At 42.7% G+C, this 17,855-nt stretch overlaps 1 protein-coding gene across 2 annotated transcripts in view; it reads left to right on the top strand.

Moving 5' to 3' along the window:
* The first annotated feature begins 1,754 nt into the window (after positions 1–1,754).
* kndc1 (kinase non-catalytic C-lobe domain containing 1) overlaps positions 1,755–17,855 on the top strand; it is a 45,491-nt gene continuing 29,390 nt past the window's right edge. Inside the window, exons 1-5 of one of the 2 annotated variants that reach the window (XM_073481363.1) lie at positions 1,755–1,839; positions 4,832–5,171; positions 9,562–9,760; positions 13,379–13,437; positions 16,670–16,816. In XM_073481363.1, the coding sequence (XP_073337464.1) occupies positions 5,073–5,171; positions 9,562–9,760; positions 13,379–13,437; positions 16,670–16,816 (504 nt within the window). In that variant the 5' untranslated portion in view covers positions 1,755–1,839; positions 4,832–5,072. Of the gene's footprint in view, positions 1,894–4,831; positions 5,172–9,561; positions 9,761–13,378; positions 13,438–16,669; positions 16,817–17,855 lie in introns of both variants that reach the window. The other variant, XM_073481364.1, reaches the window with a different exon arrangement.

The raw sequence follows: 17,855 nt of genomic DNA, 5'->3' as shown, positions 1-17,855 counted from the left end.
GTTGGCTACCGTACAATGCCAACAAGGATCAAACAGACTGCCTTGTTCTCAACTAATAAGTCATTGAGGGGATATGCCAGAATACGTATGATCACATTAATTGCCTGGCTGCTGAAGTAAAAGCATTTCCCTCTATCGTCTCGACACGCCAGGGCGTCGAGCAGTCAACAAATCTAATAGTGGTTCTCCTCCGCCTGACCAGAGAGGCCTCTCTATCACTGCTCAGCAGCCACAGGGCACTGCTGGCATAATAGCAATCTCATTCCCGACCACCCTGGGCTCAGCTGGCACCCACACAGGCTTTCCATCATCACTAGCACGCAGCACAAGATGATATTCAAATTGAGTGGGCGATTAAGATGGATCAGAGAGTGTACAAATAGTATTGATCTAGAACAAGTATGCAAGAGTGTGACTGCATTAGTAATATGAAAGCAGGGAGGGTTGCATTCCTCAGGAGAGGGTTTAGATTCTTTATAACACGCCGGTAAAATGAGGTAAAAATACAGACTCTGGTGTAGTCAAGGTTGTCGTACTGTGTTCTTTATAGCCCAGCTGGTTTTCTGAAAGTCACTTTTCCTCCAAATGGGTCACCTACTGAGGGCTGTGGTTTAAGTCTGGCTTAACAAGATTGAGAAAGTCTTCAAAACCTGGACAAACATGAGTGGAATAAAAGACACTGGGCTCATTTTAATAGGCCAGTGTTTGACAGACTGTGTGGGAAAGATCAGTAACAATTAAGGGGTTAATTCACCCATAATTACAGAAAAGTCCTCGGATATGTATGCATGCATTTTTGAGATTTACACGTGGCTTTCCATCTCCCCCCTTCCATTGCAATCACGTAACAACACTGCTGTTGTTGTTGTTGTTGCTAGCTAACATTAATGTAACTAATAGCTTAATGTTGCTAACGCTAGATAGCTAACATTAGGGCAGTATCCTGGGTGCATAATGTACGGTATGTACTGCCATTTTTGAGGGTTTTTTGTCCCACAAACTGAGACTCTAGATTGAAACACAGGTACCAAGTGATACCAATGCAGTTGTACTATTGATTGATATAAAGGAGCACTATGTAGTTTGGGGGGAGAAATTTTAATCAGAAGACAAAGATCTTCATTGACTGATTTTTTATGCCTGAACATGCTAAATAAACAAACTTCTCCTGACTGAATAAACAAACTGAGCTTAAAGGACAACACACTTTCATACTGTTTTGCTTTGTTTATATGTGGCGGACCCTGCCACCTTTCTAGCTTCAGACAGTTTTCTGGGGACCTTATTTTCCTCTGAGAACAGCTTGTTCATTCAGTTATGGAAAACATAAATATTTCTGAGTTTGTATTATTACCTCTGTCAAAGGGCAGAAGTGACTGTTGTTAAGTATTTTAGATTTTTGCGTGCTGTGTTTATATTTGCACGAGTTTGTTTGTTTTATTGCATGGTTTTATTGTTACAAATTGGTTTGTCTGCACTTGTCACTGCTTGATGTCTGCACTCCCCCTTAACTCACTTGATTGCCTGATAACCTGCACCTGGAGACATGCTTGATTTTGTAACAGGCACTGGCAACCACCAATTGGGTTTCTGAGCACGGCACGAGGGACCAATGGCGTGGTTCGACGGGTGGGACCAACCACCTGGCTGAAAGGTTAAAGATGAGGAGACTGGCACAGAACAGCAGAAAAAGAGGGAAAAGAAGGCAGAGGTGTGGAGAGACACAAGAGACACAAGAGACCTGCAGAGACCTGCAGAGCAAGGCCGGTGGTGTACCAGGCTGGTGGCGAGAGGGAGACTGAGGAGCTGCCACCTTTTCTCTGCTACACTGGACTGCAGGTTTTTAGAGACTCTTTTAATCTGGATTTTAACATTTTTGGGACTCTATTAAATGTATGCATTCGACAATTGTAAAATAAACTTGAACTGTTTTTAACTTGAACTTTGGCTCTCTGGTCTCCTCAGTATTGCTCTCCACCGGATTTAAAAAAAAAACACCTTTCCCCCTTACATTAAACCCCCTTACACCTCATTAATATTGTAAATATTAAAATTCTAAGTTTGAATTTCTTCTGCAAAACTACGTAGTGCCCCTTTAATTCACATCATAATAAGGAAATAAGGAAAATGGATACTTGTTTTCTGCACCTTTCTACAAGCTCTGTAGATGTATTGCTTTTTATTTTAAAAAAGATTCTGATCTAGCTGTCAGCAGTTTTGTTAGAAACGCGGTGAAATGGAAATTGTGGAGCTCAGGAAATTGTTCTCTGCAAGGACTGTAGATTTCAAGCGATGTTTCAAAATAAAACCAGCAGGTGTCATGACAGCAGTTTATTAAATTTCTGACTACCTGCTACTAACATTAAGACCTTTTTTCACAGCAGACATTTTGACTTGTCAAAGCAGGAGAAGAACGGGTGTTCAATTAAAGATCCAGTGTGTCGGCTTTAGGGGGCTCTATTGGCAGAAAAGAAAGCGATTTCATAGTTATGTTTTATAATCACCTGAAACTTAGAATCGTGTTGTTGTTGTTGCCTTAAAATGAGCCCTTTATATCCACAGAGGGAGCGGGTCCTCTTCCACGGAGTCCAGCATGTTGCACTGCCATGTTTCAGCTAGCACAACTAATACCACCTTATAAATACATAAATGAATGAACACGATGTGGTCCAAGCAGTCCAAGTTGTGTGTGCGTGGATTTGCAGAGAATAAACAGGCAAGTAGAGGAAGGAACCTGGGTTAGAGGATAGATTAGGATGCACAGAAAGCAAGGATTATTTTTGCAATGAAAACGTAAAACTGCCTGCTCGTATTGAGGTTCAGCAAGGATGACGCGGTTACAAATACTGAACAGCTTGTGTGCATGTATTCTGAATTCAGAAACTATAAGCTACTATTGTGCTCGCTACATACAAACAGATGCATGATGAGACTGGGTTCAGAGAACTAGCAGAGGATAGGGGGAGAAAGGAGAGGATGGTCTGCTCTCATTGGCTGCGGCTCGTTCTTGGCTCCCTGACCTGTCTGCAACTCGGCCAGATATTTAGCCTGCTAGATATCCAGGTGACGTCGGCAACTGGCCGGCAAGCTGTCCCTGAGATCCTGGATCACGTCTTTGAACAGTTCGTACATACTGATCATTGTTCATGGGAGCGCCTGCCATCTGCCTCTGATCTGTGGCTTTTTGTTAAGGAGCTCCAAAAAACCATCTGCGATGGCAAGATCAGGGCTGAAATCCTGTAGTGTGACCTTGGCTTGCGTTATCTTAACTCACTGTGTGATTCTCAGGCCACAAGTAATACATAGGAGACAGTCTGTCGGTCTGTAAGAGTCTGAAGCTGAGTACATAGTAGATCTGTTGGCCAAGTTGCCCTGGAGACAGAGGCAGTGTTATCAGGAGAGCTGCTCTAACCAGTCATCCTGAGGAAACACAGGTTAATTAGCTCCGCAAGCAACTGTGACATTTTACCTTTAGCTTAAAGAAAGAAATTCCATCACGGTCATGTAACAATTGGTTATTATCTAGACATCTAACAAACTTTTACTAATCAAGCATTTTTACCCAGTTTCAAAATTGCTAAATGAACCCTTACTAGCATTTATTTTATATGAGTGTGTTGTTCTATCAGTGTTGGGAATTCATTTACTGTTTATTCTGTTAACTTGAATTGAGTCTTCCTCCACGGAGTCCGCCATGTTCCTGCAGTAGCCCAGAGCGGACAAACCAAACCAAAAACTGGTTTTAGAGAGGGGCTTACGCATATTTAGCGTGCATTAATGTAGAAGTCGTTGCAGATGGTTGAGGTGGAGCCCGTTTTGAGCTATTTTGTAAAGGACTATTTTGACACATTTCCGGATCTTCACAGCAAAACAGCGTTGCAGCATTCTCCTAAACTGCAGTGGATGGGGACTGGGAAAGACTGTACACACTTTTTAAAAGCATGCATGGAGCCAATTTATGATTTTTTTTTTATGTTTCTTTGCATTTTAAAACAAGTCCCCATTTACTTCAGTTGTTCAGGAGAATGCTGTGACGTTGCTTTGCTGTGAAGCTCCAGAAATGTTTTGTGGATTGCAAAACTTCACTTTCAATCGGCATGGGGGTGAGTAGAAAATGACTGCATTTTCATTTCTGGGTGAACTGTTCCTTTAAAGGGGCACTATGCAGTTTTGGAGAAGAAATGCACACTCAGAATGGTTATATTTACAATACTAATGAGGTAATAATACAAACTTTTTCCATAACTGAATCAACAAGCTGTCCTCAGAGGAAGAACAAGGTCTGGTGGCGGGGTCCGCCTAATGTAAACAAAGTCAAACAGTGTGAAATTGTGTTGGCCTTTAAGGTTTGTTTGTTTATTCAGTCATGGAAATGAAGAGAGTTTGAAATTTTCGACATAAAAAAATGAAGATCTTTCTCTTTTGATACATTTTAATTATAAACACCCCCAAAACTACATAGTGCACCTTTAAGCTTAAACACACGGTGGGTAAATGACGGCCACTTAGTTACATTCCACCACTTGTGGCATGATGACATTGACGGCACATATTAATGGTGTAACACCTGAGTGGAGGCCAGCTGACAGACTGAGAGGAGATAGTGGTGAATGAGTCACGCTGTGTGTGGACGGAGGCGTGCAGCCAACTGTAGCAGGCAGCAGGCAGCTCCTCTCTGCAGCTCCGACTCACAAGGCTGCGGCTCATGGTCATCTTCAGTGTGTCGCCTCTTTCTGTGGAGGTGTAGTAGTCATGACAGCCTCGCACACTGGCCAGCATCACTCACCCCCACCTCCTCTTCCTCCTCCTCCTCCTCCTCCTCCCACCACAGCACGCTACAGACGGTCGGCTCCGGCGCATCGCTGCGCTCCTGTTTTCTGCGCCGCTGTTTTTGGACCCGAGTGTCCCGCAGTGACCATCGACTGGTTGCTGGACTGCAGCAAGTAGTCGACCCCCTCGCTGGTGCTCGGTGGACACAGACAGCTCGGGCATGCTATCAGTCTCGGCTGGAAACGTTGCTGTTGTCTGGGCAGAAATCCGCTCCACTACTTGAAGGCATCAAAGTTGCTGCAATGGAGACTTCTGGGAGCGACGCAGCGGTCACATACCCGGGCAGAGCTGAGGACAGAGACTATGAGCTGGAGCATCTGCCTCCACTGCTGGAGGATGAGGTGGGTGAGACACAGGGGTGACATGAAGAAGTTGAATGTTGAGTGTTGGTTTTCATAAATGGACTTTCTTCTGCAGAAACCATGCTACTTCTTCAAACTGTTGAGGTTTTCATCACGGAGGCCTTGGATTATTAGAATATTTGCACCTCAGCTGCACCAAGGCTAAGAAGTTGTGAGTTCATGTCAGAGACCTGCAACAGATAGCAACGACACTGATGCTCTCCATAATGATGTTTTCTCCTGTGAGAAGCGCAGACTGTGGTCATGTATGACCCTGTGACTTCTTGCTATAAGCAGTATTCAGTTCCTTCAAGTAAAAGTACCAATAATCCAAAAAGAAGCAACAGTCCTGCATTTAAACATGAATCTAAAGTATCAAAAATAGGACTGCACAGTATATCGAGATTATAATCTTGGTGATATGAGACTACATGTTGTCGTAGATTTTGCATATGTCAAAAGTGTTGTCTTTTCCTGGTTTTAAACGCTGCATTACAGTAAAGTGCACCAGACTGTTCTACATGTTCTTATACTTGCCTTTACCCAGTCAGGCTGAAATCAATAACTACCCATGAGGTTTGTAATCTTTTGAGGAGATTTTGAAATATCCATATATATATCTTGCACTGTGATGCAGCCTAATGAAAGTAAAGGTACCTCAGTAACTATTTTGTATACAGTTATTGAGTTAAAGTAGCGTAGTCTAGTTGTTCCCAATATGGGTTATGGGTTGGGCCACTGCAAATAGTCACACGATAAATCTGGAGGTCCCTGAGCTGGTTGTTGGGGTAGAAAAGAAGAAAGTTCTGCGACATACATTTGTAATCTTTTTTGGAGTTTGGACTGATTGATTCTTTGGACCTTGCTTCTTTTGTAAAATATTCGATCGTGTTTCCTCTTTGAGCCTTGAACAGCTATTTTAATGAAACCATCTGTTAAGTGTAATGACAAAATCAGTCCTTGCTGGAACTGCTAGCAACTAATATTAGACATCTGAAATGCGACAAGAGGCCTCAATAAGCAGACATCTCTTTTTTGAAGGTGTCATATATTTAGTAAAAAGTACACTACTTTCTTCTAAAAGCCAGTCGGACTCTGGTGTGGACTAAAGTTCAATCAAACATAAGTGCATCAAACTGTTCCTGTCAGTTCCAGCGTGCAGAGCCAGAAAGTGCACCAGCAGCCCCATCACAAACCTCGGAGCTCCGAGGCAAACTTATGTAGGACAGCATATTTAACTTGCGAGGGGTGAGAGAGACTTCGAGCTTCCCTATGCACTGCTCTCGAGGGAAGCCGTCTATTTATGGGGCCGGAGCTGCTGCTGCTGCTGCTTGAAGTGGCACTTTTCTGCCCTGTAATTGTGCTCTACCCCACTAGATCACATCGATATGCGTTGTTCACAATCTTCTGCGACTCTCCTGCAACTACAAGTCTCATAAAGCACAGCAGATGCAGCCGGTCGCAGATAACGCAGTGATTTTCAGTTGTTGAATATTAAACAGATCCGGGCAGTAAAATAAGTAAAAATAAGTTCTGAATGAAAGATTTATGTGGTACAGTTTATGTCATGGAATGAATAAAAAAGATTAAAATAGAAGTACTGGACATAGTGTTTGACAGTTGCTGCTTTGTGATAGCCCACACCTCCCACTTCCGCCCCTCTAGCTGAGTTAAGGCCAGCTTTTGTGTTCACTTGCAAAATCCTATAATTATCAGGCCGCAGCATTCTGCTGGATGCTGCATGGAATATCTGAGATCACTGTTTGCCAGGATAAATGGGGCCAGTTAGTAATAGTGGATCACAGATGATGAAGTGTGTTCATGTGAGTGTGAGTCACTCCATCCATGGCATGAAAAGGCTACGTGAGTGTGTGTGAAGGCCACCATGTACTTTGTGTACCATATGCCCTTGCTGCTGAAGTAAATTTGGGCTTTTGTGCTGTTAGTGTGAATAAGGGCACTGTTCAGGGTGCTGTATTTGATGAAATTAAAGCAGCAACATGTCGCTTTTTTACCTTAAAATCACAGCTTCAAAATCAGTTTGATGTTACAGTGACCTGTAATAGGTAGAATGGTGTCTCTGTCTCAGCCACTCCATCCCCTGAGTGCTTGTTTCTGCGCTGTATTACCTCAGTGAGCAGGTAGCATCGCAGTGTGTAAGGCTTTACAGCAGTACATCACGCACAGCACCAACATCACTGATTTTGGTGAAACTCGAGGACACAATTCCAGGACTGTCACACCAGAATCCAGGGATAGCATTCAGTCTGTGGTTAGGTTTAAGAAACAAAGCTTGGTTAAGTTTAGGAAAAGATATTTTTGGTATTTGATATTTCTTTGACATGGTCACGAATTCAGTTTGATTAAGGTCAGGGAAAGATTGTGATTTTGATAATATGTTGAAAACAATCTTCAGCAAGTACTGGCCAACTTTGTGTGTACATGGACACAAATCTTCCATTTTAAACTTGCAGACATTTCGTGCCCGTGTACAGGAATCCTGTTGATTTAATTTCTCAGTGTTTGACAAACTGTTGGATACTTGGTCCATTCACTACAGTTAAGTCATGTGCATCTTTAACTTTGCATCCTGCAGCACTTTTCCAATAAAGGTTGCAAAATCAGAGTAAAATAAAATAGACTCATTATTTCACAATTTTATTTTTAGCAAGCTGCAAATAAACTGTGCAATTAGCAACAGCACTCCAACAAGCATAAAGATAATCAGCTCTGTAAATGTTTTATCCCTTTTGGCACCTCTAGTACCTTTAATTCGCTGGATTGGCCAAAAACACACATTCACATTTGGTTGCCTTATCTGTATCTGACCTGAAGTCCCTGTCTGTATCCTTGCAGTAAGGCAATCTATTTAATCTGCAATGCTGCTGCTGCTATAGCACTGCATGGTCACTGTGTTATGTTGTCCCCTTCTCCACCCCGGCACCACCTGTAGCTTCTAGTCTCTCCGGGGTTTTGGTCGAACTTTGTTATCTCTCTCCAGTGTCCCTCTGTGCTGCAGAGAGTGATAAGGTCAGAGCGTTAACACCAAACCTTACCTTGCACGCTCTGTATTTACATTTTAATAAATCCGTTCCACTTGAGTTAGCTGACTGAAATGCAGCCGAGAGCCGGGACTGTTTTGAAAACTCTTCTTTGATGGTGCGTTTAGGTGCTCATGGAGGGGAAGGAAACGTGAATGCTCTGCCTGGCTCTGGTCTCTGTTGCCTCACATTAAAACGTATGATATGCTCTGAAAAGAGTCAAGATAATAAACATATATGAATAATATGGATCCCAGAGGACGTTGAAGAACGTCAGTCCTCCTAGAGTCCTCGCTACACTGAATGCCCTTCCCAAAGTTGCTGAAACCTTATTTTACCTGACTTGAAAGTTTCTAGTTTCTATGTCAATGCAAGGTACAACTGCATTGTTGTATTGTTGTATTATAGTGTTATGTTCTGCCTCCTCTCTTGTTTTGAAACAACAGCAAATGGTCAGCCGAGCTAAATAGCTAAAAGGTGATAGAAAAAATCTGACAAAATGCTGAATTGAGCTGAAGGCAGGTAATCAGTATAAAACAAAGGGAGTTCCTCATTAACATTTCGCCTCACACTATACTAAACCAGAGCGCTGATGCAGATCCGGCATGCCCTTTAACATTTTACAGGGTTTAAGAAATTCAAACAGCCTAAAGTGTTTTTTAAACACGAAATTAAGCCAAGGGATAAATCTTCAGTCCAAAATGTGATAATCCCAATTTTAGACTAGGGCTTGCTGGCTTCGCTCTGGAACATGGCTAGCTAGCCCAGAGTTTGCAGGCTTATCCCCTGGAAAATGACTAAAAATGGGGCTAAAATGAGCCAGTTTTAAAAGGGGGCTCAAGTAAACAACTAACCCATGTATGCATCATTCAAGGATGTAAACATTAGTTGTGTGTTCCATATAACGCAGGAATGGCAGATGTGCAGTGTGAACTGTATTGCCCTGGGGCTTTTAAAAAGTATTTAATATAGTATATAAAACCGTCATCTCAAGCACTGTAAAACCAAGTGTAAGTATTTATTTATAAAACCTGACTTTGATGTGAAAATGATCTAGTCAGCAAAAAATCTTGACTTGGCGAAAGTGATTGTCCTGCTGGTTATGTAGGGTTATTGCAGTTTCAGAAACATGTGCAGCAGTGACACTCTCCCAAGAGGCTACTCTTTAGTTTGATTGTAATTTATAGCTTGCAGGTGTGTAAGCTGTAAATGGGATTCTTCAAACCTGCTTAAGCAGTATTTTAATATTCAGCATCTTTTATGAATGAAGGCACACCCTTGGAAATGATCTTAAGACCAAGTTCGAGTGTAAATCTAAAAAACAATATTGAATGTGTTTACGTCCACAGGAGAATGTGTCTCTGGCTGACATCCTCTCTCTGAGGGACAGCTGTCTGACCGAGGACGAGGTGTGGGCGGTGTGTGCAGAGTGCGCTCTGGCTCTGCAGAGCATCAGACCCTCCCACCTCTTCCACACCCTGTGCATAACACCAGACACTCTGGCCTTCAACGCCCATGGGAATGTTTGCTTCATGGAGCAGCTCAGTGGTGAGTCTTTATTAATCTTTTAAGACAACTTTTAGGACAGTTTTTTAGGACATGGTAAAAGGCTTCTTTATTCTTGGCACAAACAACACTTTATATCACTATGGCAGAGTTAAAATGTGAGGTTGTGCTTTAACTGTAGTTTAAACTCTGTTTGACGCAGAGAGGAGGCACCTTCTTCTCTTCGGTGATTTACCGCCCTGATATGTATCAGTTTCAATTAGCAAATTTCTGCTTGAAAATACTCCATCAGTGTCTCTCTGGATCTGTCAGGCTCTGCTGAGGTCTGCAGGTCTGCTCTGATTTGCACAGATGACATCTTCCTCCTTCACAATGACAGCCAATGAAATCCTATCAGGGATTATCATCCCTCACCTCTCCTCCTCTCTTCTCTTCCCCCTCCTCCCTTTTTGTCCTTCCTTTCTCTCTGGTATTCTCCATTTTTCCATCATTCTCTATCTTATCACTTCCACCAGAGCTTGTGCATGCGTGCACGCACCTCTTCCATGTCCCGATGAAGAAATTGATAAGGATTGATTAGATCAGCGGTGTCAGAGTTGCCAGGGGGAGCGTTGTTGTGGTAACAGCTTGGCAGTCGACCTGCGTTCACACACATGCGCTACACAGCCAACATGGCATCGTTTAAAGTGTTGCATCCATTTATCTCCACACAAATCTCGAGTCAGTAATAGAGACACTACGCGGAGATGTTTTGATTACTCTGTCAGATAAAATCCTTCTCAGCCTCATTTGTTGTCATGCTTTATTGGATTGTGTTCAGTCCTTCGGCTATGATTCATCCTGTGGATAGAGAAACAAACCACAGCGCCCGCATTAGCCCTCTTGTGTTAGCTGTTCATGCTCAACAAAGTGCATCTATATCATTAATCATAACACTACGTGCTCCGCTTTACTTGCTGCACAGTTTCCTATTGACTCCTTGTAATTGAAGTCTTTGTGCGATAGTGATGAAACCTCAAGCTGACGCACACTTGAGCAGCCAATGCCGTGCTCACACACAAACAGCCTCTCTGTAAAGCCGTATAATAGAATGACCTTGAGGGCTGCGGTGATGAATCTCAGCGAGAATAGCTGTTGTCACAACCACTCATCAATAGGCTTCATTTTGGCTAATTAATTCCTGCAGTAATAACAGGAAGGTAGTTTGTCTGACACTGTGGGTGATGTGGCATCGCCAGAGTACCCAGCCGGAGCAACAAAATGTCCTCGATTGGTTTTCACACAACGATGACTAAGAAAAATGGCTAATTTTCCCACGAGCTCCAGCACGGCAAGCTGTTCCATATCTGATAAAACGGGCCTGGCTGCGCTCGGTGGGACATCTGATCAGCCCGTTTGGAGTGTGTTGAATCAGTGATATTGCTCAGCTCCAACTACCTGTTGTGCTAAAATGCTGTAGGCAGTCATGACTCACCAAGCTCTCACCATCACCCTGGAGGCATCTGCGTCACTGACAGCGTCTGCTCACAGTCTATTTCACTGTGTTACAGCGTTTCCTCACCACAAAGGTTTCAACATTTTGTCCCCCTTTTCTACTCCAGTCTGTCCTTTTCTCCTTGTCTGTTTCAACTGGCAACCTTTTTTTCCTTTATTTCATTTTTCCTTCAAATAAATCTACCTTGTACCTTGAGAGAAAAGAGGTGCGGAAAAGAAAGAAAGTGAGCGGCGAGGAGAGGAGAGGAAAGAAAAGGACTGAGAGGAGTTAACAAAAAAAGGGAAAGAGGAAAGAAAAGAGGTGAGGAAAGAAAATGAGAGCAAAGGAAAGAAAACGAATGAAAGTAGATGATGGTGAGGGCATAGGGAGTATGGAAAGAAAAGAGATGTGATTAAAAAAAAGCTGAGGAGCACGTGAGGAGAGAAAAAGAAAAGCGAGGAAAGGAAGGAAGGGACAGGTAGGGAAAATAAATGAGAAGAACAGAGGAAAGAAAAGAGATGACAGGAAGGGAAAGGAAAGATTTGAAAAGATATTAGGGAGAGAAGAAGAGGAAGAGGAAGAACTGGAAAGGAAAGGAGAAGGGGACGGATGAGTAATGGCCCTGAAAGACCAACCCAACATAGAAGAAGGCCGACTTTTGCCTCATCTCATGCCGCCTGTGTCTCAGTCTTAAAGTTGCAATTAAACACACCACAAAGACTACAGCCAACAGCCAACTAGCTTGTACGTTCTGCATCTGGGTGAGAGGAAATACCTTTCCATACCACCAGGTGGTGGTAGTCTGTATTAGCCATTCAAAAAGGGAAACAGGAAGACTCAGAACTGGGGATATACAAACTATTTTTGACACCACTCCTGCTTATATAGCCATTTCTGATCGAAAATACGTCTAATGAAAAGTTACAAATGGCGATGGCAAAGAGGCGGAGGTGACAAACCGCACTAAATGGTTGAAGTTTTGGATATTACAGCGACAGGCTCAAGAGGCCTTCCCTTTCTTTTTCTGCTTCTCTTCTCGAGCACTGATTCGCTTAGCTGAGCAGCCAATCAGAGGGATTTCTCTCCCTGATGCGCTCTGGAGCCGATACATGTTCCGACGGCAAAAATGTGCCAGCAGTGCCAGACCCACTGCAAAAATTAGGGCCAGGATTGTCAAGGATTGTCAAGGCCCTTAAGGGGTAAAGAGGAAAATGTCAAAAGCATGATTAAAGTCCATAGGAAGGAAATGAAAAAGGAGAGGAGACAAAAAGAGACAGAAAACAAACATGAGTAAGGAGAAGAATCAATCAAAAAAGAACGGATAGGAAGGAAAGAGAAAAGGAGAGTAAAGAAAGGGGAGGAGAGAGGAAAGAATGGAGGAAAGGAAAGTGAAGGAGGAAAAGAGATGAGGGAGGCAGATAATTGGGAAAGAAGAATAAAAGGAAGAGAGGAAGGTCAAGAGGTGAGGAGAAGAAAGGAAAGGCAGGGAGAGGTAACTAAAAGTGAGAGGAGATGAGGAAAAAAACAGATGAGAGAGGAGAGAAAAAGAAGGGAAGAGGGAAAAATAGGAGAGGACGAGTGGAGACACCTGGGAGGGGATATCATAACTCCAGTAGACGAACCCAAATCTGTCATGACCCACTTTACTGACTTCCTTCTCCTTCTCTCCTTCCCCTCCTCTAACTCTGGATGCGACCTCTCAGTCTCTTTCTGTCTCCACGTGCCTCTCTGCCTCTTTTTTCCTCGTCCAGCTGAGGGAGAGCACGTTCGTGGTGAAGTTCTCATGTCTGTGTGTGTCCTGCTTGTAGCCGGTCTGAGCAGTGGCCTATATTCAGCAGGAGGATGCAGCACTGCTCCTCGGCAGATGCTCCAATCTTCTGATCTGCTGATAGCTCCTGTCTTGTTTGTTGGGGATTATCTCTGACATATGAATTATGCAAACGAAGGGAGACGCTAGCTCACTGGACTGTTGTGGTTTAGCATGCAGGACACACATTCTTTTGATTTACATCTCATTACAGTGGATGCTTAGCAAGTACAGTACAGAACTGACATGGCTATACATCAGAGCGATGACATCAAACGACAAATGGGCTGTTTGTTCCCTTCTGATGACAGTATGATGGACTGTATGCTCCTCAGAAATGCTTAATGTTGCAGTTAATTGGTATGTTTTCGTCCTGCAGATGATCCAGAAGGCTCCTTCGTGCCTCCCGAGTTTGACAGCACTGGCAGCACGTTCGAGGTGAGAGAATCCTCGTATAGGTTTTAATCTGGTCAGGGTTGCACACAGTCACCCCCGGGAGTTTCTCAGTACACCACACAGTCACGGGCACCTTGGTGATGTTTGCTGAGGGAGAGAAGAGTGTTGCTCAGTCTCTTTCCTCACCTTAAATTCCCCTGCACAAGCCATCATTCATCTACAAGCCGCCTCTCTCTGATCATGCGGAATAGAGAACAACAAGGTTGTGACCTACAGGAGATAATGGTTTATTACAACTCGGATCTTATGTTTATAGTTATAGACATCAGTCCTGTTGGCAGTAACACCGTGGTGTCCTCACACAACACTGGAGCAATCTCCATCGAGTGAATGCCTGTCCGTTCAATCTTGTTTAACCTCAGTTTCTATCACTCTCGCTCTTCGTCTTCTTTGCCTTTTCCATCAGCACGGTTCTTTTTGGTTTCACAGTGAAGATTTTCCACAGTTATTCCAGCTGTTCCACTGTTACCTGGGGACAGGGACCGGGGAAAACGATGCCTGTTCCCATTCCGGTTCCGCAATGGCAGACACACTTCCTTTGTGCATACTCTACATCTTTACTCAGGTACTATTGGTATGCCAGCTTGGACCCTCACCAGTATGCTTTCAAAACCAACAGATCCACAGACGGTGCCATTTCCACTTCCCTCCACTTAGTCTTCACACACTTGGAGAATAAGAACAACTACATCAGAATGCTGTTTGTTGACTTCAGCTCAGCATTCAACACAATCTCCTTCATGAAGCTGGTTGGAAAACTTAACACTCTGGGCTTGAGTACAACAACACTCAGCCTCCCAGGGCTGTGTGCTCAGCCCCGTCCTGTGCACATTGGGCACCCATGACTGCACTCGCAGACATCAAAAGAACTACTGTGAAGTATTCAGATGACACCACCACCATCAGAGAACCTGTCAAAATCATGGCAGATAATACTAGTGAGGTCTTCACAGGTCCATATAAGAGGAGGGTTACTTCAAATGAGGACAGAAGCCCTGTTCCAGTCTCAAGCTTTCCCTTTTACCTGAAAACCATCATCAGAAGCAGTTTGTTGTCAGGAAACAACAGCTTATTGGCGGGTGTGGCGGCTGATTGCATCATGTCACAGGATTACACAACACATATCAACATCCAAAAATCTCAGCTTTTAGACCTCCGTATAACTGCTTCCAGCAAATGCTTCTTTAACTCCTGAATAGCGCCTAGTTTCCGGCTCCTGCCTTGGGAGCGACAACTCTTTCAGGGAAGCTTTCTCCATCTGCAACAAGTTTGCAGAGTATTTCTTCTCTCCTTCTGGTGCAGTCTCCTGACAGCATGACATTTGTGCATGTGTCTTTTTTTGGCCTTTATGACAGTTACTGTCTCATCCTGACACAGAATGTATCATGCCAACGAGCGCTTATGAGAAAACTTTAAAAGTATTATAGTCGTAGGCTGTATTTATTGCGTCAATATATAAATGTAGTTTAAACTGCTTGAATATCAATACTGTTGACCAACTGGTTTATGTAATTGGCCACTGCAACCCCTGTGGTCCACAACGTCACAGCCTAAATGCACTACCCACACTCGAAAAAGACATACATCTGTAATGTATGTCTTTGTTTTATGAAAGGACCAATAGTCATCCCTACAATGCTGTCACAACATTAATATAGGTATTAAGTCAAAAATGCTTAATCCTAGCATATGAGGTGCTTTTGAGGGTATTTCACAATATCCAGGTATTGTGATACTGCCTAAAAATGCTGTGATATTATTTCAAGGCCATACTGTCCAGCCCTATATAGACATATAAAGTCATTACATGACATCAAATGTTCATACACAGCACTGTTGGGCCCTCTTGAGTGTCCACCTACTCTTGAACATAAGCAGTGTTCTGTTTTTCTTATATAATAAGCACTTCAACCAGGACATTTGAAGTGAACCTTTTAAATACTTTACGTGGAGAATCTTTAGTGAATGTGAAATGTGAGTCATCTAGCAGTCCAACATTGTTCTGAACTTGAACTTGAACTACAATCTGTATGATCACCCGACTTTGTATGTTTCTTGCCCATCAGCACAATGTTACCTGACTTAGCCAATGTTAGGCCATGATGGCCACAGGTACAAAATTAAGACCACAGTTGCAATAAACCAGAGTTATCCTTTAATGGTCACCCTCTGATGATTGGCTGGTATGATCTGGTTGTAGCTCTTGAGTTAGGCACCTAACACGCAGTCTTCTAATGTAGCTGTGTATTGACATAAAACCATCAGAGCTTTGTACTCTACTGTGTTTATGACTCCTCTTTCTTGCTACAGTTCTTCCTCTGGGTCCTTTTTGTAGGATGTGTGTACATTATTCTCAATGACTTCTGTGGGTTTAATAAATGTTCTAATCAATTATTTATGCTCTTTCAGTATTAGTGAGTAAATCTTCATAACCTTTATATTCCTCTCTAGAGCCTTCCCTACACTACTGTGGTATAGGTGCAGTCTGACATAAGTCTTTTTTCCTGTGAAATAGAATACAGCTTCTCATATGACTGGATTCAAAAGCCTTCGGGTTCCTCTGTTGAACCATATAATCAAAATGTGAAGCTGCCCCACTGCCACTGAGTGGTGTCACTGCTCGCACCGTCCCATGAATAAATTTACAATAGACTTACATAACTGAATTTCAAAATAAACTCTGCATTCTAATTTAGCTGCATGTCAAAATACCCAAACTGTCTGACAAACAATGAACCTCTTCTCCTTCACTTCTCTTGTGTTTTTCTTAAGGGAGATATTACACACGATCACAGTAATAGCAGAAGCAAAACAGGAGTTAAGGCCTTCAGCTGAGTGTTTACTCTTCTATTTTGGTGACCCACACTGGGATCTGCATTGCACATGTGTTTACCACATAAGTATGGGTAAAGTTCACATCAATTGTTGAAAGTGATCGTTACGTCTGAGATGTGAGCTCAGAAGCACCTGGTTCAAATCCACTGCTGCCTCAGAGCTGACCATAATATCTACTGTCAGTGCTGCGAAGCAAAACAAAAGCTCTGTCATAAATATGTACAGTACATGACAATTACTGCCCAAAATTGTAAGAGGATCATCTGCTTTTCAGCCTTTTCTATAGTCATTCACAGATTCGGATCACTGTACGCACTGTGTACTCACAGCTGCAGCTGGGTGCTGATTGCATTTTCTCCTCTTTCATCCCCGGCTGCAGGGCCATGTTTACTCTCTGGGCTCTACGCTTTCTGCCGCACTGAGCTTTGTCATCGAGCCAGAGCTGGAGGCAGAGCTGGGGGAAGAAATCCAGAGGCTGTTGGAGCAGATGCAAGAGGAGAAGCCCGAGGACAGGCCGCTCCTTCAGGTATAAAAACCCCGCTGACTGCTCTTTACTGCTAAAATGATTTATTGAAAGCTGCATGAGGCAGGTGTGGAATAATTAGATATCTCACTTGAGCAATTGTGTTGTCATGGCGCTCAGGGGATAGAGGTGAAATGTGTGAAATAAAATCATTAGGTGTTAAGTTAAATGTAAAATTAGGTCTATTCCAATGCACATTTAGTGGTGATGTTTTTTTAAATAAGTGATAACAAAATTAGGACTTAGAAGTAAAATTAATAAGTTATATTTGTATTAGTGGTTATTGCAGTTTCAGGTCAATTCTCCAATTCCTTTAGCAACCATACAGGAAATCTTCAATTCCTGAAAGAAACCTAACAAGAGGCATAAAACATTAGGCATTAAGATAAAGCCATGGAGTAAATAAAATAACTGTAATGTTAGAATCATCATGGTGATTTCACAGCGACATGTGTGTGATCTTCCCTGATTATATCTTTACACAACAAGATCATAAAATATATCCACTACAGGCACAGCTTCACTATCCCTGTACAGTCACAAGCAGAGCCACATGGGAGCTTTATGAGAGGTAAATGTGCTGACAGTAATTATGGCTGTAGCATTAATTTCAGTGTATTTTTTTTATGGCTTGTCGATGAACCTACTGGCACTGCATTAGTGAGTCAGTGCTCTTGAGCGGCATCAAGTGGACATTCTGCGTCAGTGCAAATCACTCACAGATTACTACAATCTGTCAGAGTCAGTCACAAGATTCCTCACTGTCAATTTGTCACAACAAAATACAATATGATTTTAATAATAATGATAATAATAACAGATTTATATAACTTTCCATTCACAAAATGCAGCTCAAAGTGCCCACAAAATGAAAAATTAAAGGCAGACAATTTTTACTTGATGAAATGATGGTTTCGGCTCATAATAACATGCATGATTTACCTCAGCAGTAGAGCGTGAGCGATATATCGGTTGTCTGATATTATCGACCAGTCCTGGTCTATCACAGATATATTATGTACAACCATACACAAAAAATGAT

This window comes from Pagrus major, chromosome 15, assembly GCF_040436345.1.
Source record: "Pagrus major chromosome 15, Pma_NU_1.0".
NCBI classification, from domain to species: domain Eukaryota; kingdom Metazoa; phylum Chordata; class Actinopteri; order Spariformes; family Sparidae; genus Pagrus; species Pagrus major.
The sequence above is the reverse complement of the archived record's forward strand: the minus strand, read 5'-3'. Positions and strand labels throughout refer to the sequence as shown.